The 24,296-nt window shown below is 42.7% G+C and overlaps 2 protein-coding genes across 2 annotated transcripts in view; one reads left to right on the plus strand and one right to left on the minus strand.

Annotated features, from left to right (window-relative positions):
- Positions 1 to 4,158, plus strand: part of ap2a1 (adaptor related protein complex 2 subunit alpha 1) — a 93,151-nt gene extending 88,993 nt beyond the window's left edge. The window contains exons 20-21 of the mRNA XM_083649269.1: positions 451 to 585; positions 2,060 to 4,158. Coding sequence (XP_083505395.1) covers positions 451 to 585; positions 2,060 to 2,137 — 213 coding nt within the window. The 3' untranslated portion in view covers positions 2,138 to 4,158. The remainder of the gene's footprint in view (positions 1 to 450; positions 586 to 2,059) is intronic.
- A 2,092-nt stretch (positions 4,159 to 6,250) lies between these two features.
- Positions 6,251 to 24,296, minus strand: part of prr12b (proline rich 12b) — a gene marked incomplete at its 5' end in the record, with an annotated part of 54,574 nt that continues 36,528 nt past the window's right edge. The window contains 5 exons of the mRNA XM_083649321.1: positions 6,251 to 7,225; positions 8,801 to 8,896; positions 11,723 to 11,854; positions 12,883 to 12,980; positions 23,756 to 23,875. Of these exons, the coding sequence (XP_083505447.1) occupies positions 7,088 to 7,225; positions 8,801 to 8,896; positions 11,723 to 11,854; positions 12,883 to 12,980; positions 23,756 to 23,875 (584 nt within the window). The 3' untranslated portion in view covers positions 6,251 to 7,087. The remainder of the gene's footprint in view (positions 7,226 to 8,800; positions 8,897 to 11,722; positions 11,855 to 12,882; positions 12,981 to 23,755; positions 23,876 to 24,296) is intronic.

Below are 24,296 nucleotides of genomic sequence, written 5' to 3' on the forward strand. Positions count from 1 at the left end.
CCCTAGTTCAACAGAGGCTTTTATATATTTTGACATGCCCTAGTTCAACAGAGGCTTTTATATATTTTGACATGCCCTAGTTCAACAGAGGCTTTTATATATTTTGATATGCCCTAGTTCAACAGAGGCTTCTTATATATTTTGATATGCCCTAGTTCAACATAGGCTTTTATATCTTTTGATATGCCCTAGTTCAACAGAGGCTTTTATATATTGTAACTGTTATTTACTGTTATTGTAGTAGACTTAGGTTTTATTTATGAATTAATACATTGTTCAATTTCTTTGCATTTGCAATCAAAACACATGTTTAATTTTGTTGTTTTTTCGCTTTAAATCCGGCACCGTTTTATCACCGGTATCGGAAAAATAGAAAATGATACCCATCCCTGAAAGCCACCGGTTGTCTCCATGTTTTTCTGGCCTGTGTGTGTGTGTGTGTGTGTGCAGCTGTTGGGTCTAGGCTGTGCCCTGCTTGACAATGTGGATCCAAACCCAGAGAACTACGTGTGTGCTGGGGTGATCCAGACCAAGAGCCAGCAGGTCGGCTGTCTGCTGAGGCTGGAGCCCAACGCCCAAGCTCAGGTACCTACCCAGCCACAGACACTCAGGGAACTAGGGTCCCCAAGTCAAGCTCAGGTACCTACCCAGCCACAGACACTCAGGGAACTAGGGTCCCCAAGTCAAGCTCAGGTACCTACCCAGCCACAGACACTCAGGGAACTAGGGTCCCCAAGTCAAGCTCAGGTACCTACCCAGCCACAGACACTCAGGGAACTAGGGTCCCCAAGTCAAGCTCAGGTACCTACCCAGCCACAGACACTCAGGGAACTAGGGTCCCCAAGTCAAGCTCAGGTACCTACCCAGCCACAGACACTCAGGGAACTAGGGTCCCCAAGTCAAGCTCAGGTACCTACCCAGCCACAGACACTCAGGGAACTAGGGTCCCCAAGTCAAGCTCAGGTACCTACCCAGCCACAGACACTCAATGAACTAGGGTCCCCAAGTCAAGCTCAGGTACCTACCCAGCCACAGACACTCAGGGAACTAGGGTCCCCAAGTCAAGCTCAGGTACCTACCCAGCCACAGACACTCAGGGAACTAGGGTCCCCAAGTCAAGCTCAGGTACCTACCCAGCCACAGACACTCAGGGAACTAGGGTCCCCAAGTCAAGCTCAGGTACCTACCCAGCCACAGACACTCAGGGAACTAGGGTCCCCAAGTCAAGCTCAGGTACCTACCCAGCCACAGACACTCAGGGAACTAGGGTCCCCAAGTCAAGCTCAGGTACCTACCCAGCCACAGACACTCAGGGAACTAGGGTCCCCAAGTCAAGCTCAGGTACCTACCCAGCCACAGACACTCAGGGAACTAGGGTCCCCAAGTCAAGCTCAGGTACCTACCCAGCCACAGACACTCAGGGAACTAGGGTCCCCAAGTCAAGCTCAGGTACCTACCCAGCCACAGACACTCAGGGAACTAGGGTCCCCAAGTCAAGCTCAGGTACCTACCCAGCCACAGACACTCAGGGAACTAGGGTCCCAAAGTCAAGCTCAGGTACCTACCCAGCCACAGACACTCAATGAACTAGGGTCCCCAAGTCAAGCTCAGGTACCTACCCAGCCACAGATACTCAGGGAACTAGGGTCCCAAAGTCGAGCTCAGGTACCTACCCAGCCACAGACACTCAATGAACTAGGGTCCCCAAGTCAAGAGACCCGAGAAAGTACAGTGTTAAATTTCAAACATTTCGACCAATCAGAACACGGCTTTCACATATCTTGCGGACTGTTCATCTGATTGACTTCAAACTTGGCTTGTTGCGCTGCTGGGGAGCCGAGAAAGTGCAGCGTCTAATTGGGTGCACTTCAACCAATCAGGGGAGGGGGGGGTCTGAAAATTTGGGGAGCATGATGTGTGAATGTGGGGAAGGGGAGGGAGGGGAACGGGCACTGCACTAGCTAATCTAAACAATGTGAGCTATTTCTGGCCTTGTCTAGATAACACATCTGCTAACCTGTGTGTGTGTGTGTGTGTGTGTGTGTGTGTGTGTGTATAGATGTATCGTCTGACTCTGCGCTGCAGTAAGGACTCTGTGTCCAGGCGTCTCTGTGAACTGCTGGCCCAACAGTTCTAGAGTCCAAGACCTCGTCAGGACCAGTACTCCCAGTACCCCCACCAACCAGACCACCAAGACCAGCCACCCTTCACCGCCCCATCCCCCCCCCCTCCTCCAGGTCCACACAATCTATTAATAAAAAAGGTGTAACCTACATAAGGGAAAAAGCAGCTGTCGCTAGCAGCGGCGGCCATATTATTATTGTCATTATTCTTGTCCCACATTCTGATTCCATTCTTCTTTCTATTTCTTATCATGATGCTACCTTCTTGTTTTTTGGTGTTGACCTGTGTAGCTGGTGTGTATGGCCAGGTGTGTGTGTGTGTGTATGTATGTATGTGTATGACCAGGTGTGTGTGTGTGTGTGCGCGCGTGCGCGCATGTCCCACATTTGTGCTGGTATCCCGTTCTGCTCCGTCCTGACTGCTCCGTACTACCCATGACATCTGGTGAGAGAGAGAGAGAGAGAGCGAGTGTGTGTGCGTGTGCGTGCGTGTATGCACGTGTGTGTGAGGTAATGAGTGATACAGTGGTATATGGGGACGATATCGTCAGTTTTACATGATTTGAAATGGGAGAACCTGCTCTGCAAACACATGCACTCACCCCCTCCCCTGTGTTGCCAGATCTCACGAGAGAAACAAGCAACCAGATCTTCAAGCTACTCCAGCTGGGGTCTGAGGCGCCCCCCCCTCCTCCCGGGCTGGAGCTTAATACCTGGTTACTTGTTTCTCTCGAGATCTGGCAACACACACGCACACACAAAAGTCTTAGGCATACATATATAGCAGTGTTACTCAACTCGAGGCTCTAGAGCCTTTATGGATATATATATACACACACATATATATATATATATATATATATATATATATATATATATATATATATACACACACATATATATATACACACATACATATATATATATATAGTTGTGGCTCTTGTAACTTCTACTTAAAATAAATAAAAATCTAAACTAATAAAAAAAGGATAGGTACTTTTTTTGGATTGTGGCTCTTGCAAATAATGTTTGGTCAATGTGGCTCCTGAGTAGGGCCAGGTTGCCTCCCACTGATATATATCTATATATATAGATATATATCTATCTATATATATATATATATATAGATAGATATATATATATATATACCACTGATATATCTATATCTTTCCATGCTGGATTATGGTGGGTCACACTAATGAAGTGGGGCCTCAGGGCCCAGCACTACACCTTGCCTGCCAGCTTTTCACACTCAGTTCCTCCCAGCATTCCCAGCCAGTTCCTCCCAGCATTCCCAGTGGAAATTGCCAGTGCACTTTAGGCTTTTTGGGGGGCTTATGTGTGACCTCAGGTGTGAGCCCCTCCACCCTGCAGGCTGATCCACTACTCAATCCCTCCAGGATTTCACTGAGTGTGATTGTTGCGATCAAAAATGCTTGATTTTGCAGCGTCTTTTTCCTCAAAGATTGCGATGCAATTTGCTGACTTTTATGTGATTTATTTTCTTTTTTGCGTTAAAATTGCGGGAACTGGCAACTTCTTCTAACTTCAAAAATGTCATTGGAATTTGCAATGTTTTTGCGGGAAGTGGCAAAAATTGCAAGCTGACAAACCGGTTTTGCGGAGAAATCGCAGTAATTTTGACAAATTGCCCACGCAAATATTTTAATTTGCATTAATTATTGCAATCGCAAAATCGCAATTTCCCAGAGGGACTGACTACTGTACTTCCTCCAATTCCTCTGTGAAGTCTTGTGATGAAGTAGCCTTGTGTGGGGTTTTTTAGTGGACGTGTGTGTGTGTGTGTATGCGTGTGCGTCTGTCTCTACCAGTGTATTACTGTCTTGCTTTTTGGCACATTCCGCTGTGGCTTGTCCAGATCCCTTATTTAGGACAGCATAGAAGTGGATCAGTCAGAGGGAGAGGTTTACACTTAAGTAGGGATGCACCATATTGGTTCCCCCCAATATCCGATATGGTGATATTATATTTTCCAACTATTTTGGCCGATTGATGATACCAATGTATTTGCACATTCCCCCCCCCCCCCCCCCCCCCCTCCTCTCATCATGACCTTTCAGAGAACATCAGGTCTCTCCTGTAGTGGAGAAACACATTATTATGCCTCCTATTATCATGACAGCCTACTGGCAAATTCAGACATAAATATGATGCTTTTCAAAATGTACACTTTGGGCATAATTAAAGCGTCCTTTTATCTGCCTGACATATTGTCAGAAATGTTCATTTCGGGTCGATGCCGATATTATCTTTTGAAAGACTATCGGCCGATAGGGACAACGTGCCAATATCTATATAGATAGATATAGGCATATATCATGGTGCGTCCCTAATTCTTATCACTCCTCTTGAGTGTTTTAGACAAAAACATCCACACTAAATCTGATCTATCTGTAATGTAATGTCAAATCTGATCTATCTGTAATGTAATGTCAAATCTGATCTATCTGTAATGTAATGTCAAATCTGATCTCTGCACGGGCATAAAAGTAGGTCTAATGATTTGGAGCTAAGCGAGTGCCCACAGCTTTTCAGGCACGCAGCACTTCTTCTCAGATGGCTTTCAGACACATTTCAGCTTCCCCATGCATCCACGCTGCATATCCATTCTCTGTGTGTGTGTGTGTGTGTGCGCGCATGTGTGTGTGTAAGCAGGTTGGGGGGATGAAGCCCAATGACATTTCTGATGCCTGGTCATATTAGTTGAAGTGTGTGTGTGTGTGTGGTCATACGAGTTGAACAGGCCCGTCGCTGCACAGCGATCGCAGGACATTGAACTTTGTTGTGGAAAATGTGGTCATGTTGTCGTGTGTGTGTTTGTGTTTGAGTGTGCGCGTGGGTGTGTTTGAGTGTGTGTGCGTGCGTCTATGCAGTATCCGCTAGCTAATGCAGCCCCGTGTATTGGTGTTAAACATCCTGTCAAATACCTGTGTTAGATTTAAGATTGACTCTGTACTGAATAATGTGAAAGTAAAACTATGCCATATACTCAACATGATGCCTCCTGTGTTGACTGACTGACTCATAGATGCCATATTATACAACGGTTTGTTCCGGCCGAGCAATTTGATTGGACAAGAGGGATCCTAGTAGCCTGGGTAAACCCAGCCTCCACGTGACCTCTAGTCTATCTGTGACGTCACGTTGAAGGCTGGGGTCCTATCAGCCATGCTGATATTTCACGATAACATCACGGGCGCTTCACTCTGTGTGTATCACTCCGCTTCGCAGCTGCTCTAAACGTTTCCTTGATTAGGCTGCGTTCAAACAGCGCTCTGCACCCAGACAACCATATGGATTTCACCTGAGTTATCAACGCTGAGCTGAAATCGCCTGTGCTGACCTCAAACTAGCTAACGTTAGCTTAGCTAGCTTGCAGTCGGGAAATTCTAGTGTTTAGAGCGAACCTGAAGAAGCCAGCAGGCAAAACGCATTGTTCACATAGCATTTCGTAATTGTTTTTAGATTAAAGTGAAGAAATTCAGGGGGGGGGGCTATTTTAGTACTAATCGTGAGCCCGAAATGTAAATTCAGATGTATTTTTTAAACTGCACCAAGCTCGCTCAGTAATTTGACCTTAAGCAGCTTGTGAGGGGTCAAACGCCCCCAGACATGGCCGTCAGCTTGGTGTGTCTGGTGCTTATGGGAAAATGTTTAATTCTGCCTGAATCAGCTTGTGAGCGGTCAGGGGTCATACGAGGGGGTTTTCATCATTCTGAATCAATTGCAAGCATTTGTTTTGCACCAAAACCACTCACCCACTTTTCCTGCTCATCGTAAACCCTTTTTTGTGTGTGTGAAAATAAATATTTACATGTTGGAAATAATAGTTTCTATGGTTTGGCCTACAATGCTTGCACATTACTTAGTTTTGATCATTCTCACATGCGGAGCAGCACCGGGGACCCACATAGCATTTCCCATCAGACCAGCGCGCCGCTCTCGCGTCAGGTCTGACAGGGAGTCGGACGACATTGCTAATCAGTAGGCCTCTTAATGTTGTGAAGTGCATATCACACGTTCTCCGTTTGGTGAAATAAATGGAGCACACAGGTTTTGCTGCTTATACATCATCACTTTTGTCATTTCAACATTTTTATTTCCTTTTGTCAAATACAGGAAGTCCATGTACAGAAGAGGAACTGGGAATTAGAGACTGAAGTAGCTGTACAGTATTTACAAATCAAAAAAATGCTATGCAAGAGTTTCCACATATCAGGTCAAACTCCCAAATCATAAGAAATATTACAATCAACAACAAACAGATAAAGGACATGAAACACAGACTTTGATGCGTTCGGATAGTTTCACCTGCCACACTTTCTTTCAGAAAAGGACAGTCATGCTTTACTTAGTCTTCAGTACAGGCAGAAATCCTCTTTGTCTTTTGAAGAACAAAAAGAAAGAACACACTTTCCCACAAGCCCTCCCTTCACTTCTATTTTCTCTCTCACCTGTTAGAGGTGCTATGCGCCGAGGATTGTACTGTAGGCGGCTATTTCATGTATACCCCGATAAAACATTATTATTAAAAAATAACAAACAATCTCAGCTGGGGAGGGTACTTTTTAAAAATGTCCTTGTATAAATTATACAAACCATAGTTATCAATACATATTTATAGACAGTTTAAGTGTGTGTGTGTGTGTGTGTGTCAATGCAGATATTGACAAAAATCTCTTGTAGTGCCAAACAAATTTGCCATCGTCCCTTTTCTTCCCTCTTAAGGAAAAGCAGGATATTGAATCCTTCACATTCACAAAGTTAATTTCTCCTCTCATTTGAACATGTTTCTTGAAATCAAGGGAAAAAACTCAAACTTTTTAAAGTTAAAACCCATTTTCTACAAAGCCGAACTGGAACCACCCCACTCCAGCAGCCCTGTAGTTGGATTCCTCTGACTGCCTCCGTGCATCTCTCCCATAGTGCAGGTGGGTGTGGCTTCAGGCCTTGGCCCCCAGGCTGAGCAGCTCCGTGAAGGAGTTGAAGAGGCTCTCCAGCCAGCCCTGGTTGGCCATGCACTGCTGCACCACCTCCTCCTGGCCGGGGTCCTCCTCTGACGCCTGCTCTATACTGTCCGTCTGGCCAGGGAACAACAATGCAGTTACACACAATTTCCTTTAGGTGGTGCTAGAGGAACAACAGATCTAATAGAGTGGAAAGTTGTGTTATGATACATCTGTACGTGGGAGATCATAGTCATGACGTCAGTCTGAGAGGGTTTCCTACCTAATATTTAAAATATCGTGTTTTCCCATTTAATTTCAGTATGTATTAGGATGTTGCTTCATACTTGCACATCTAGGATGATATATGTAGATTTAGGTGTCCAGTATAGGGGCGTGATTTCTAACCCCACATAGGAGCTATTCAGTTGGTTCATGAAATCGCTGGGCTGCGTGCCCTCCAGTGTTGCTCCTGGCCAATCCCGGCGCCACAGGGCGTCGTTATTGCTTATCCTATGTGGGGTTAGAAATCACGCAGTATAGGGAGGCAGAGAGCTGGAGGGAAAGATGGACACAAACTGCGGGGTGAAGCTTAATGCTTCCCTATTTAGCTTCCAGGTCATCGGAGTCAGAGGGGAGATGAAAAGGCAAAGACAAAATGGTGCGGACGGTAAGGAGCAAAGCAGTCTGTGTGTCCACAGCCTTAGATCAGTGTGTCTACAGCCTTAGATCAGTGTGTCCACAGCCTTAGAGCAGTGTGTCCACAGCCTTAGAGCAGTGTGTCCACAGCCTTAGATCAGTGTGTCCACAGCCTTAGAGCAGTGTGTCCACAGCCTTAGATCAGTGTGTCCACAGCCTTAGATCAGTGTGTCCACAGCCTTAGAGCAGTGTGTCCACAGCCTTAGATCAGTGTGTCCACAGCCTTAGATCAGTGTGTCCACAGCCTTAGAGCAGTGTGTCCACAGCCTTAGATCAGTGTGTCCACAGCCTTAGATCAGTGTGTCCACAGCCTTAGATCAGTGTGTCCACAGCCTTAGATCAGTGTGTCCACAGCCTTAGATCAGTGTGTCCACAGCCTTAGAGCAGTGTGTCCACAGGCTTAGATCAGTGTGTCCACAGCCTTAGATCAGTGTGTCCACATCATTAGATCAGTGTGTCCACAGCCTTAGATCAGTGTGTCCACAGCCTTAGATCAGTGTAGCCACAGCCTTAGATCAGTGTGTCCATCAGTGTAGCCACAGTCACTTAGTCACTGTTGTCAGAATCAAAATGTGAATTCAGAAGTTATTGAGTGTTATTGGGCGTTGGGGATAAAAGTCCAGGGCAGTGGCCACCTTGGCATAGGACTGCAACATCAAAATCCATGTGTTGGTAAATGAAGATGTTTAATGTAGACATTGTTAAATGTGTTGTTTTTGTGCAATTTAATATTGCATTTACAAATCCTCCTGAGCCATATATATATATATACACTGATATATATATATATATACACACACATATAATTATATATATATATATAATTAACCATCCAAACCAAAATCATTAAAATAATATTAATATTATTATAAGACTTTTAAATGCATTTGGTTGCATTCATCATGAAAGGTTATTATGTACAATCAATACAGTATTTATGCATGGATGTTACTGATATTGCATTTTTGTATGAACCAAACAAAGTGCCTTCACTTAAAGCATTGTCCTTACCTCCTCCTTGCAGTGCAGGAAGGTGTGATATTTGTAGTGGTGAAGGGAATGATAAAGACTGTAGAGCTGGCAAGTCTCGGTGGACAGCTTGAGATCCTGAGAGGGATGGCAGGGAGAACATGAGGAGAGATGTTTAAACATGAACATGAATACACCAGCTTTGTTTCAGAGTGAAATCTCCGCCATTTGAATTACAGTAACAACGACTCTTACAAAAACTTCAACAGCAAACATTTGAATAATAATACATTTTGAAGGATAGTGGGTGTCATTTGAACTGACTGCAGCTTTTGGCCTGCTTTGGCAGTATCATGGTAATGTGATACCTCCATGTCAAGGGGAAATATAATAACTAGAAATCTCACGTGCTACGCGCGCTCGATTCCTAGGCTCACCTGCTGCGTGGCTTCGCCTGCTCTATTGGCATGTGCAGCGCACAAATGCTCAACTTCATATCACTGATGACATCACTCACTGATGACATCACAATTGCTCGAGTGACCATCACCGATCACATTATGGAGTGTTTGAGTGACAGCACTCAGCGCACAATTGCTCAACTTCGCATGTCATAGACATTGTGACATCATCTGTTGGCATATTCCGTCATCAATTGGACACAATGTAAAGACAATTTAAAGTAATTAACCGTTGGATTTCAGCCTGTGGGAACTTGGAAGCGCAGACAGTAACAGCTTGCAACAGAGAAGCACTGATTTGCCACAACACATGCTTGCTTGTTTATTTTATAGCAACAAGTAACGAAGATGCTTTTGGGAAATGTATCGGAGTAAAAGTATAGATTATAGTTCAAGTTGAAAGAAAAATAAATACTCAAGTAAAGTACAGATACTCAAAAAATACTTAAAGGGGGACTACACCCCAAGATTTCTCGCAAAACGGCATGCTACTTGATAAAAAGAAAGAAGAAGCAGAAGAACGTCTCCTCTTGTCTCACTACACTCTTTGGCTGTGTTCAGACCATTGATTGGTTCAGACTGGAAAAATCAACCCTAAATGGCCGCCATGACACTTTTCCCTGCATAGAGAAAAACGTTATATCAGAGTGCATCAGAGATAGAGTAGGTTATAAATAGAGCCACGTTATAAACAACTAACCAACGCTGGTGGTCCGTATGGAAACTGTTACTCGAAATGGTTAAAAGTTATATCAATTTGGTAATTCAGTGGCGTTTTACTGCCATGTAACATAAGTAACTAGCCGCTAACATTAGCCACAGTAGCCGATTACCCACGATGCCTTGCACTGTTAAAGGGCTCACACTAAAAACGGGTCCATTGGAGTGAATGGAGATGTTGCAACTCTAGTAACAGTAACGATCACATGAAAAAAAACATTTTTCACATGAGTAGGAAAGGCGGGGCTGTGACGTAACATGCAACCACATTTGAGGCATTTTGGAGGAAGCAGGTTTAAACCCATAGAGGGCACTTTGCTGCCTGAAAATTATACTTTATACAATTGTAACAGTTTAGTCCCAGATTTTGAGATTTTGACCAGAATTCTTCACACACCACCCCAAAAGCCATATTATATTGGTTAAAAGCTGAAAAAAACGTGTTTTGGGGTTTAGTTCTGCTTTAATTACAGTAACTAATCAAAAGGTTCTCTGTCTGGGACCAGTTTTTGGCCTACTTTGACGAGGTTAAGAATGATAAGTGACTGAGGTTAGGGGTGGGTGTCTCGTGGGACCCTTGCGTGGGATCTCATGCACATTGTCTCTGGCAAGCACATACGGTAAGCACCTTGTGCGGCTGATAACACCAAGTTGTAATGATGAATGTCAATGATGTATTTTTTTTCTTTCTTTCTTTTCCTGTCTGAGCCTCACTTGTTTGTATGTTCTATGAAAAATAATTATTATTATAATAATTATATCTATATCTATATATATATATATATAAAGTACAGTAACTAGTAAGTATTTTTACTTAGTTACTTTACACCACTGGCTATCTACGAGCCCACCCCGGGGTATCCTCCTAAGCTGAAACCCTTCAAAATGTACAAAGGTGATTTGAAAGTGTGAGTGAGACTGGAGCAGCTGTGGTGACCTCTGACCTGTTGTTTAGGCAGACTGTGGTGCCTCTGACCTGTTGTTTAGTGTGAGTGAGACTGGAGCAGAGCAGGCTGTGGTGCCTCTGACCTGTTGTTTAGGAGTGTGAGTGAGACTGGAGCAGGCTGTGGTGCCTCTGACCTGTTGTTTAGGCAGACTGGAGCAGGCTGTGGTGCCTCTGACCTGTTGTTTAGTGTGAGTGAGACTGGAGCAGCTGTGGTAGCCTGGGTAAACCCATCCCCCACGTGACCTGCTCTCAGACCTGTTCTCAGTCACTGGGAACTGAGAGAGCAGGTCACGTGGGGGCTGGGTTTACCTAGGCTACAGCTGTGGTGCCTCTGACCTGTTGTTTAGTGTGAGTGAGACTGGAGCAGGCTGTGACCTCTGACCTGTTGTTTAGGCAGACTCCTCTTAGTGAGACTGGAGCAGGCTGTGGTGCCTCTGACCTGTTGTTTAGTGTGAGTGAGACTGGAGCAGCTGTGGTGCCTCTGACCTGTTGTTTAGGCAGACTGGAGCAGGCTGTGGTGCCTCTGACCTGTTGTTTAGGCAGACTGGAGCAGGCTGTGGTGCCTCTGACCTGTTGTTTAGTGTGAGTGAGACTGGAGCAGCTGTGGTGCCTCTGACCTGTTGTTTAGGCAGACTGGAGCAGGCTGTGGTGCCTCTGACCTGTTGTTTAGGCAGACTGGAGCAGGCTGTGGTGCCTCTGACCTGTTGTTTAGTGTGAGTGAGACTGGAGCAGCTGTGGTGCCTCTGACCTGTTGTTTAGGCAGACTGGAGCAGGCTGTGGTGCCTCTGACCTGTTGTTTAGTGTGAGTGAGACTGGAGCAGCTGTGGTGCCTCTGACCTGTTGTTTAGGCAGACTCCTCTTGACCCGGTTGAGGGTTTTGCGATTGTACCCCTCCCCACCCAGGTGAACTTTGACAGCTCCAGAGTCCAGCGGGTCTGCTGTCATTTTGGGGAAGATATGTAGCGCCTCCTGGGGAGAGTGACGCAGAATTTCAGCTCAGCTTTTAGTTCAAAATCTCAGATGATGACTTTGTAGGATGGCTGCAAAGGTGATGAAAGGGCTGTCGATGGGAATATGAATGTCCTCCTTCTATACATCTATACATCTTCTATACATCTATACATACAGCTTCTATACTTCTATACATCTTCTATACATCTATACATCTATACATCTTCTATACATCTATACATCTTCTATACATCTATACATCTATACATCTTCTATACATCTATACATCTTCTATACATATATTTTGTCTATAGCATCTTTTGTCTATAGCATCTTTTGTCTATAGCATCTTTTGTAGTAGCTTCAATATGCTTTGTTAGCATATTAGTATATTGAATTGATAGCATTGTCTTAATCCTAATCCTCTTCATACTAGGCTTGGACCAATATTCAATATTAACAAGTTTTAAGATATCTTGTGAATATTGGAGTATTTCCTGCCATATCCAAATGTGACATGTGTCATTTGGAAGAAATAAAATACAATACCCCCCCCCAATATACGATGGTATATTATGAATATTTTTGGCAAAACAGTATCGCAATATAAAATCTGGGATATTGCTCAAGCCTACCCCATAGACCCATTACACAGCAACCGTTTTAAGGTGGTAAAGCAGGTGGAACCAGTACTATTAATGGTGGTTCCATTCCATTTAGGTGTTCCAGTGCTCTCATTAATGTTATTGGTTACACCAACTTTACTTCCTGCTTTACCACCTCAAAATGGTTGCTGTGAAAAGGACCCATACCCTAACCAGTCTATATCCCCATCCCACCCAACATTCACCACGTTTGTATTTTTGTTAACTATTCATTTGTTCACATTGGTGTTTTTTCATGTATATTTATTCTTTATTTATCCTCTAAAGCATTTTTAACACTGTTCTCATAAGTGCTCTATAAATAAAAGCTAATCTGACAACAGGTAATCAGCTTAATGGAGATCTTGATGTGATTTGAGGGGAGGGAGAGCGCTAGCAGACCTGGTGCTGGGCGATCATGTTGACTCTCCTCAACAGCCTCCTCTTCTGTTCGCTGAGCAGGCTGTCAATCTTCCTCATGGGCGGGAGGTACAACTCGTCTGAAGGCCAAACACAGTTTCATTCTAGTCATTTATCACTTTAACACTAATCCAGAAAGAGCCAGTTACTGTAGGTCAACGGGAGAAGAACCTGCAATTCCTAGATGAGCAACAAGGATTACAAGCAACTAATAGATGAAGGTCAAGGGTCAGAGGTGAGATGATCCTGAGAAGTGACCCTAGAATGATCCTAGGTGCTCGAGAAGCCCCCTCAGTTTGTAGGCCTTTCTCTAGCCCAACACAATACAATCCAGACAGTCACACAGTCAGCAGCATACATGATTTAAAACAAGAAGAAAGCAATTAAAAAACATCACAGAGAATTATTGTTTTAAAATCATTGAGAGTTCAGAAGTTAATACTAGGGCTGTACTGAATCATTTGTAGATTCGTTCAGAATGTTGACAGTCAAATTTAAAATCACAAATGGAATGCTGTGGAGCTGCTGCTGAAGAGCTGCTGACAGAAGTCCAGAGTGTTGCCAGATACAGTGATGATTTCCAGCATAAAAACTCTTCAAAAACTAAACAAGTGAAAACCCACCTAAGCCCACGCACGCACGCACGCACACCCACATCCAATCCAAAACAGCCCAACTGGGCGGAAAAGCGATGGAGAACAGCTCTTTGGATAGGGTAAGGCAGTTTACTGACTGGAAGCTAGTGAACCTTTGCTAGCTAAACAAAATAGCAGCGTCTTCTTGGCCAACTTGACCGCAAGTACGCTAGTATCCTATGATTTATTATTATCCTATGATTTATTATTATCCTATGATTTACTATTATCCTATGATTTACTATTATCCTATGATTTACTATTATCCTATGATTTACTATTATCCTATGATTTACTATTATCCTATGATTTACTATTATCCTATGATTTACTATTATCCTATGATTTACTATTATCCTATGATTTACTATTATCCTATGATTTATTATTATCCTATGATTTATTATTATCCTATGATTTATTATTATCCTATGATTTACTATTATCCTATGATTTACTATTATCCTATGATTTACTATTATCCTATGATTTACTATTATCCTATGATTTACTATTATCCTATGATTTACTATTATCCTATGATTTACTATTATCCTATGATTTATTATTATGTGTGGCGGCCTGGGAGAGGAACCCTTCACATGTCACTGCTACACATTGTTGGTAATGAGCCAAAGAAGGTTGAAAATTACTTTTTCAGGTATTTTGAGATTAGGTTACTTTCATCTCAGTAGTACATCATGGTGAATAATTATTTTCATCAAACAAAGGGGAAAGTATTTGGATGGTATTGGTGGAATGCCACTACAGAAAATATCACGTTGAGCTATTATGTCGAGAGCTGTCTCAGTCATTCAAACAGTTTATATTTGAATATAAACTGAATATAAGTATATATATATATACGGTATATATATATATATATATATATTATATAACTATATATATAGTTATATATATAGAGAGACAGTCGAGAGCTGTCTCAGTCATTCAAACAGTTTATATTTGAATATAAACTGAATATAAGTATATATATAAGTATATATATATATATATATATATTATATAACTATATATATAGTTATATATATATAGAGACAGTCGAGAGCTGTCTCAGTCATTCAAACAGTTATATATATATATATGTGTATGTGTATATATATATAACTATATAGTTATATATATATATATATATATATATATATATATATATATATATATATATATATATATATATATAACTATATATATATATAACTATATATATATATATATATATATATATATAACTATAACTATAACTATATATATATATATATATATATAGGGAAGAGTTTCTAATTGATAGAATTATCTCAAAATGAAAATGTCACATTTTCACCATGTGAAGGGTTTTTGCAGGACCAGACCTGTTGAAAGGGGTTTAGCCATGGCGAAGTTGTTTCTCTCAACGTGTGTGTGTGTGTTTTTTTTTTTAATGTCTATTTTATCCTCTTCTTTTATTCTCTTATTTTCTTGTGTCGACCATCTTATGTGAAGCACTTTGAATTGCCTCTATCTGATTTTATGCAAACCCAATGCTGTGGCATGTATGGGCAACAGAAGACGCAAGGTACCAGTAGATGGTAAATCATCTCTAAAGGCCTAAACATGGTCGTCCGTCAGAGCCTCGCCCCGCCCTCCCCGTATGACGGCGGGTGGAGCGCCGTCCTACGGGGAGGGGCCGCCGTCGGCTGACGGGGGCTGCTCGAAAATGCGACTTCACGGCGACGATACGTGCGTGACGTCAGCTGCAGGAGAGTTGTGATTGGCCGTTGCCTTGGCTCTTCGTCGTAAAGTATATAAGTATATAAATAGCCCAACATTATTTGCCACTTGCATTTCTGTCTTTTTTTGTTCTGTTTTTTTGTTAACATTTTTTACTTATTTTGTTTGTTCTAATCTCTGTACTCTGATGTCCTTGTGTGTGTGTGTGTGTGTGTGTGTGTGTGTGTGTGTGTGTGTGTGTGTGTGTGTGTGTGTGTGTGTGTGTGTGTGTGCGCGCGAGCGTGTTCTGATTTATGTTTTTTATGCTATGCTTTTTTGTGCCTTTAAGATATTTTGGGGGATGCCGCTTTGTCAAGCCCCTTGAGGGCTTTTTGGAATCTCCTTGCATGTTTTCTTTTATTTAAATTGCATTTGATGGTGTCTTTGTATGCCGATTATTTTAATATGTGCTAAATAAATACAAATACAAAAAGACAAAGTCGCCTTTCAAAGCATGATGTTAGATTATAACGAACTAGTTGTGTGGCTTAGCCTTCCCAAATGTTGAGGGTCGTTTTTTAGAATTTAATACATAGAATTGGGAACGTTACATTCAATTTCATTCAGACTGCCTGGCAGACAATCTCCGCCATTTTCACACGGAGCTTCCACAGGAGGGAGGGAGGGAGGGCGTAGTGGCGTCCGAGCATGTAGGGCTAGCTGGCGCCGGCAGACGGCGAGACGGCTCCAATTCGAGGCGGACGGACGACCATGTTTAGGCCTTTAGTCCTCTGTGACAGTATTTTCCTGTGTGTACCCTCTAACACATACCCGCCACACAGGGGGGCCGTATGTTGCCCATGTGTGCTTTCTAGTAACGTTCAGTCAGAACTCATTTATAATTAAGCCCATAGTTAATGAACTAATCATGTACAAAACACACACACAGTCACATATTTTATATACTGTATATGTTGTAAGCCTAATTTTTGCCATCACAGCTGCTTTTTACATGTATGGGATAATACAGGCTAATATACAAGGTGTCCCAAGCTCTGAGTCATTATAAACTCAATTAGCTACAGAAGCTAATGTTCACATTCAGTCCTTGTATATTTCTCTCATGTGTTCATCATTCCTTTCCTCCTCTGTGTGTGTGTGATTGAGAAATGAGATGCAGGTGGTGTTCATCCTAATTGGCCTGGTCAGGTGTCAGATTGCTGCTGGCTGATTGGCTGGTGGAGAGCATTTAAGCCAGCTGATGCCATCCTGTCGCCCCTTGCTCTCCTCATTCCCAACGATGATGGCTGCTGTGCTGACTGCTGTGTTCTGTCAGGTAGGAACTGTGTGTAGACCTACTTTAGTAGTTCTGCAGAACTTTATTAAGATGTGTCTTTATCTTGGTAGACCTGTGCAGTCTAAACTGTAAATAGTTACCTTCCAGATCTACACTTTTGTACACTGTAAATAACACTTACCCAAGTAGCAGAAAGTAGGGGGAGAAGCCCTTTAGTTTTTTGTAACATTTTCTGATGTTTATTTTGTAGGAGCTTATAGGTAAGAGCTGTGTCTCTTATTTAATCCATCATTTTCTTCTTAGGTAAATTTAAGGTTGGGGATTAGTTTGATTGGTTAGTTGTGTTGGGGCCATGCTGTGCTCTGAAACTAAACCTGCTACTTGTGATGGTGGTTTGGCTGATCATCCTTGGGAGTGGGAAGAGTGGGGGCACTTTTGTGTTGCGGTCCCGTTCCCCGAGGCCGGTTCCTAACATAATTGGGTGCTCGTCTGCTTTTCTCATTCGTCAGCACGTCGTCTGTGTGTGTGTATATAAATATATTTTATGTTTGTCTGGTGGGCAGTCTTTGTGCAGGTGGTAAATGGTGTTAGTCAAGGTGGCTTTGCATGGAGCTGAGGAAGCTCATGGTGGTAAAGCTGGTGGAGATGTTTGTTGGAGGAGGAGCCGGTCAGAGGGGACCAGTAAGACTGAGGAGGGGCATGACAAGGCAGGGCCGTCAGTAGCACCGTTTCTCCTCTTTCTGTGTAGACTGCTACCCTACAAGAGTCTCCGTACATAGACTTGCCTGTCACTCTGACTCCCAAGCCGTCTAAATCAGCGATACAGACGTATTTACAAGTGTCACAGATACATTTCAAAGCCACATATTGAGAAGAAGAGTTCATAGCTTCTCGACGTCGGGGTTAGAAAGCTCGACGCTGCTCATAAATGCCTCTTTTCATCTGAAGTCTGTGCTGGTGATATTTTTTACCGAGCCTTTGGCCAGAGTGGCGCTGTTGAGCGCTCTGACGGCTGGGAGCTCTAACCTGGAAAAAATATCACCAGCACAGACTTAAGATGAAAAGAGGCATTTATGAGCAGCGTCGAGCTTTCTAACTCCGACGTCGAGAAGCGATGAACCCTTCTTCTCAATATGTGGCTTTGAAATGTTTCTGTGACACTTGTAAATACGTCTGTATCACTGATTTAGACGGCTTGGGAGTCAGAGTGACAGGCAAGTCTATGTACGGAGACGGGACTCTTGTAGGGTAGCAGTCTACACAGAAAGGAGAAATCGTGCTACTGATGGCCCTGCCTTGTCACGCCCCTCCTCAGTCTTACTGGTCCCCTCTGACCGGCTCCTCCTCCAACAAACATCTCCACCAGCTTTACCACCATGAGCTTCCTCAGCTCCATGCACACCATTTACCACCTGCACAAAGACTGCCCACCAGACAAACATATAAAATATATATATATACTCAGACGACGTGCTGACGAACGAGAAAAGCGGGCGACCCCCTAATTATGTTAGGAACCGGCCTCGGGGAAGGGGACGGCAACACAAAAGTGCCCCCACTCTTCCCACTCCCAAAGATGATCAGCCAAACCACCATCACAAGTTCATAAGTAGCAGGTTTAGTTTCAGAGCACAGCATGGCCCCAACATCAACAAATCAAACTAATCGCCAACCTTAAACTTACCTAAGAAAAGGATGGATAAAAAAAAAAAAGACACAGCTCTCACCTATAAGCTCCTACAAAATAAACATGAGACTGTTACAAAACTAAAGGGCTTCTCCCTCCTACTACTTGGGTAAGAGTTATTTAGTGTAAAAAAAAGTATAGATTTGGAAGGTAGCTATTTCCAGTTTGGACTGCACAAGTCTACCTAGACAAGGACAGATCTTCAAGTTCTAAAGAACTACCAAAGTAGGCCTACACACAGTGCCTACCTGACAGAACAAAGAGTCAACAGAGCAGCCATCATCAGTGGCAATGACTGCAAAGGATGGCATCCCCAAACCCATTAAACAGTGCAGACACATGAAATTGGTGAAATAAAAGTTTTGGGCTTATCATTCAAAACTCTACTAGCTGTAGCATTTAAACGTGTGTCTGTGTTCACATCATTCCTTTCCTCAGTGTGTAATTGAACTATGAGTCCACTCGTTGTACTCCCAACTATGATGGCTCGCTGTGTTCTGTCAGGTAGGAACTGTGTAGGCCTACTTAGTTCTTCAGAACTTGAAGATGTGTAATCTTGGTGGACCTGTGCAGTCTAAACTGTAAATAGCTACTTCCAGCTCTTCACTTTTGTACACTAACATCTTACCCAAGTAAAGTAGGAGGGAGAAGCCCTTTTAGTTTTTTGTAACATTTTCTCATGTTTATTTTGTAGGATCTTATAGGTGAGAGCTGTCTTTTATTTAATCCATCCTTTTCTTAGGTAAGTTTAAGGTTGGGGATTAGTTTGTTGTTGTGGCCATGCTGTGCTCTGAAACTAAACCTGCGACTTGTGAACTTGTGATGGTGGTTTGGCTGATCATCCTTGGGAGTGGGAAGAGTGGGGGCACTTTTGTGTTGCGGTCCCGTTCCCCGAGGCCGGTTCCTAACATAATTGGGGGCTCGTCCGCTTTTCTCGTTCATCAGCACGTCGTCTGAGTATATATATATATATATATATATTTTATATGTTTGTCTGGTGGGCAGTCTTTGTGCAGGTGGTAAATGGTGTGCATGGAGCTGAGGAAGCTCATGGTGGTAAAGCTGGTGGAGATGTTTGTTGGAGGAGGAGCCGGTCAGAGGGGACCAGTAAGACTGAGGAGGGGCGTGACAAGGCAGGGCCGTCAGTAGCACCGTTTCTCCTCTTTCTGTGTAGACTATGCTACCCTACAAGAGTCCCGTCTCCGTACATAGACTTGCCTGTGACTCTGACTCCCAAGCCGTCTAAATCAGTGATACAGACGTATTTACAAGTGTCACAGAAACATTTCAAAGCCACATATTGAGAAGAAGGGTTCATCGCTTCTCGACGTCGGGGTTAGAAAGCTCGACGCTGCTCATAAATGCCTCTTTTCATCTTAAGTCTGTGCTGGTGATATTTTTTCCAGGTTAGAGCTCCCAGCCGTCAGAGCGCTCAACAGCGCCACTCTGGCCGAAAGCTCGGTAAAAAATATCACCAGCACAGACTTCAGATGAAAAGAGGCATTTATGAGCAGCGACGAGCTTTCTAACCCCGACGTCGAGAAGCTATGAACTCTTCTTCTCAATATGTGGTTTTGAAATGTTTCTGTGACACTTGTAAATACGTCTGTATCGCTGATTTAGACGGCTTGGGAGTCAGAGTGACAGGCAAGTCTATGTACGGAGACTCTTGTAGGGTAGCAGTCTACACAGAAAGAGGAGAAACGGTGCTACTGACGGCCCTGCCTTGTCACGCCCCTCCTCAGTCTTACTGGTCCCCTCTGACCGGCTCCTCCTCCAACAAACCTCTCCACCAGCTTTACCACCATGAGCTTCCTCAGCTCCATGCAAAGGCACCTTGACTAACACCATTTACCACCTGCACAAAGACTGCCCACCAGACAAACATAAAATATATATATACACACACACGACGTGCTGACGAATGAGAAAAGCAGACGAGCACCCAATTATGTTAGGAACCGGCCTCGGGGAACCGGACCGCAACACAAAAGTGCCCCCACTCTTCCCACTCCCAAGGATGATCAGCCAAACCACCATCACAAGTAGCAGGTTTAGTTTCAGAGCACAGCATGGCCCCAACACAACTAACCAATCAAACTAATCCCCAACCTTAAATTTACCTAAGAAAAGAAAATGGATTAAATAAGAGACACAGCTCTTACCTATAAGCTCCTACAAAATAAACCAGAAAATGTTACAAAAAACTAAAGGGCTTCTCCCCCTACTTTCTGCTACTTGGGTAAGTGTTATTTACAGTGTACAAAAGTGTAGATCTGGAAGGTAACTATTTACAGTTTAGACTGCACAGGTCTACCAAGATAAAGACACATCTTAATAAAGTTCTGCAGAACTACTAAAGTAGGTCTACACACAGTTCCTACCTGACAGAACACAGCAGTCAGCACAGCAGCCATCATCGTTGGGAATGAGGAGAGCAAGGGGCGACAGGATGGCATCAGCTGGCTTAAATGCTCTCCACCAGCCAATCAGCCAGCAGCAATCTGACACCTGACCAGGCCAATTAGGATGAACACCACCTGCATCTCATTTCTCAATCACACACACACAGAGGAGGAAAGGAATGATGAACACATGAGAGAAATATACAAGGACTGAATGTGAACATTAGCTTCTGTAGCTAATTGAGTTTATAATGACTTAGAGCTTGGGACACCTTGTATATTAGCCTGTATTATCCCATACATGTAAAAAGCAGCTCTGATGGCAAAAATTAGGCTTACAACATATACAGTATATAAAATATGTGACTGTGTGTGTTTTGTACATGATTAGTTCATTAACTATGGGCTTAATTATAAATGAGTTATGACTAAACGTTACTATAAAGCACACATGGGCAACATACGGCCCCCTGTGTGGCCCGCGATGGAATTGCAAACATTTTTTTTTTTTTTTACAGTGCACCTGAACGCAACATGCAAGATACCCGCTGGCGCTGAATAAGTGTCCAAATGTTCATGTCATTCTGGCCAATATTCTTCTGTTATAGCATTTCAGTCTGGAATATCGAATATCTTTCAATAATCTTTATGACTAAAAGGCCAAAAGTAATCTTATGTGTAAGAAATGGCTGTTCTACATTGAGGTAGACATTTAAATAATTAACTTGTTGGTTTTGGATTTATTTAGCTTCAAGAGTGCATGTTCGTGTGACCCTCAACACAGGCTTTGGGAATCCCGGCCACTTACTGATACTTATGCTTAAATTAACCCACTCATATTCTGGTTTATTTCAAGAAAAACATTTCGGATAGTGGAAATTCTAATTGGCTGGTAACTTTAAAATCTAGCAGCCATATTGGCAGGTGGTGAAAAAAGTTAATTTCAAGCCCTGCAGGGAGAGTGTGGTGACATAGGAGTGAGAAAAGGATCAAATATTGGTGGTTAAGACTGAATAATGACATCACAACTGTTAATTTAAAATTAGTTATTCCTCTAAACCTGGCTTCAAATGCCCCAATTTTTTCACGCTGGCGCCGTTCAGCCCTCAGCAAAATCTGGTAGCGAGGAATTTTTTTGTGGCCCTCTCTATCATCAAAGTTGCCCATCCATTACGGCATGACAATATTTGTTCGGCCCCCGGCAACAATCTGGATTTCTCATGTGGCCCCCCATGAAAAATAGTTGCCCACCCCTGCAGTAGAGGGTATGCTTGGCGTCCAAACTACAGTATAAAGACAAAGCTGTTATGAAATGTCTATTTTATCCTTTTTTTATTTCCTCTTGTATTTCTTATTTTCTTTTATGTGAAGCACTTTGAACTGCATCTGTGTATGAAATGTGCTATACAAATAAACTTGACTTGACTTGTGTCTGTGTGTGCGTGTGTGTGTGTGTGTGTGATATGTGGAGGAGCAGCCCTGACACAGAGAGCAGAGAGAGGCTGCAGCGTGATGACACCAAAACGTAAAAACAAATATACTGTAGATAAAAGATCCACTAACGTCAGAGATGATCAATATTATTATAACACTATTTAATCATTTTAATAGCGGGTTTTGGTAGCCATCCCTACTGATCAATCACCTTAACTCTTTCCCCGCCATTGACACGTTTTGACGTAATTTATGAGACAATGCTTCCCTGCCTCTGAATCAAACGTTTCGATTCTCCCGAAGAGCGGTTGGCTTGGTCAAACTTTTTAGATAAGGATTTTCCTCAATGTGATTGAGAAAAATGAATGGGAAATACTCTTCCGGAACACTGACGTCACGGAACCGTCACGTGACTGTTGAGCTCTATTCAAAGCTTCTTTCGAAAATATCAATAGCTTCAAATGTGCAAAAATGACATCCGGTTCAGCCCTAGTTAATAATGTCATATAAAACCAAGCAGTGCTGTGATCTGGTAACATAAGTATAGTTAATACTGTCATATAAAACCAAGCAGTGCTGTGATCTGGTAACATAAGTATAGTTAATACTGTCATATAAAACCAAGCAGTGCTGTGATCTGGTAACATAAGTATAGTTAATAATGTCATATAAAACCAAGCAGTGCTGTGATCTGGTAACATAAGTATAGTTAATACTGTCATATAAAACCAAGCAGTGCTGTGATCTGGTAACATAAGTATAGTTAATAATGTCATATAAAACCAAGCAGTGCTGTGATCTGGTAACATAAGTATAGTTAATACTGTCATATAAAACCAAGCAGTGCTGTGATCTGGTAACATAAGTATAGTTAATACTGTCATATAAAACCAAGCAGTGCTGTGATCTGGTAACATAAGTATAGTTAATAATGTCATATAAAACCAAGCAGTGCTGTGATCTGGTAACATAAGTATAGTTAATAATGTCATATAAAACCAAGCAGTGCTGTGATCTGGTAACATAAGTATAGTTAATACTGTCATATAAAACCAAGCAGTGCTGTGATCTGGTAACATAAGTATAGTTAATACTGTCATATAAAACCAAGCAGTGCTGTGATCTGGTAACATAAGTATAGTTAATACTGTCATATAAAACCAAGCAGTGCTGTGATCTGGTAACATAAGTATAGTTAATACTGTCATATAAAACCAAGCAGTGCTGTGATCTGGTAACATAAGTATAGTTAATACTGTCATATAAAACCAAGCAGTGCTGTGATCTGGTAACATAAGTATAGTTAATACTGTCATATAAAACCAAGCAGTGCTGTGATCTGGTAACATAAGTATAGTTAATACTGTCATATAAAACCAAGCAGTGCTGTGATCTGGTAACATAAGTATAGTTAATACTGTCATATAAAACCAAGCAGTGCTGTGATCTGGTAACATAAGTATAGTTAATACTGTCATATAAAACCAACCAGTGCTGTGATCTGGTAACATGGGAAGGTTATTCTACCACTGGAGTCCAACCAAAGACTTGATTTCACTGATGACTTCCTCCTCTCTGTCTGAAGGTTTGCTAATCAGTGAAATCACCTGGTGCCGTCTTTGGTTGGACTGAAAACACGGTTGAACACTCGGGTCCTAGAGGCTCCATCCTGGCCCGGTTGTGTCCTCACCATCAGTGTCCTCCAGAGCTTGGATCATGTCGGGGTCGAGCGCCGTGCTGACCAGCATCTCCACGTAGCTCCGGAACATCTCCCTCATGGCCCGGCTGTTCATGCTGCCGCGCACAGGCCCTGAAACACAAAACACCCACTCATACACTAGTCGTTACACTGCCCCCTACGCGATATTTTTTCCCCCATGATGGCGAAGGCTAGGCGCAGGCATGACCCGCCCCTCTCTGCCTCTGATTGGCTGACTGTACTCAGCTGCTCCCACCTTCTTTCCAGGCGAGCCAGAAGTATCTCAAACGTGAGCAGCAGGTGCAAAACAATCATTAAATCAACAAGCATGAGATACTTCATTATATGGAACGTTACAATTGCAGACCCTATATCTGAGTTATTTAGGCCTACTTAGCCTATTGCACAGACGTGTAATTTTTTCTTGTCATTCCAAATATAATCACATTGTTGCTCTGATTAAGTAGAAGTACAGTTATTTGTGTAAAAAAAGACTGGTAAAGCAGAAGTACTGATTCAACTTAATTACTCA

This window comes from Poromitra crassiceps, assembly GCF_964638095.1.
Source record: "Poromitra crassiceps genome assembly, chromosome: 13".
NCBI lineage: Eukaryota > Metazoa > Chordata > Actinopteri > Beryciformes > Melamphaidae > Poromitra > Poromitra crassiceps.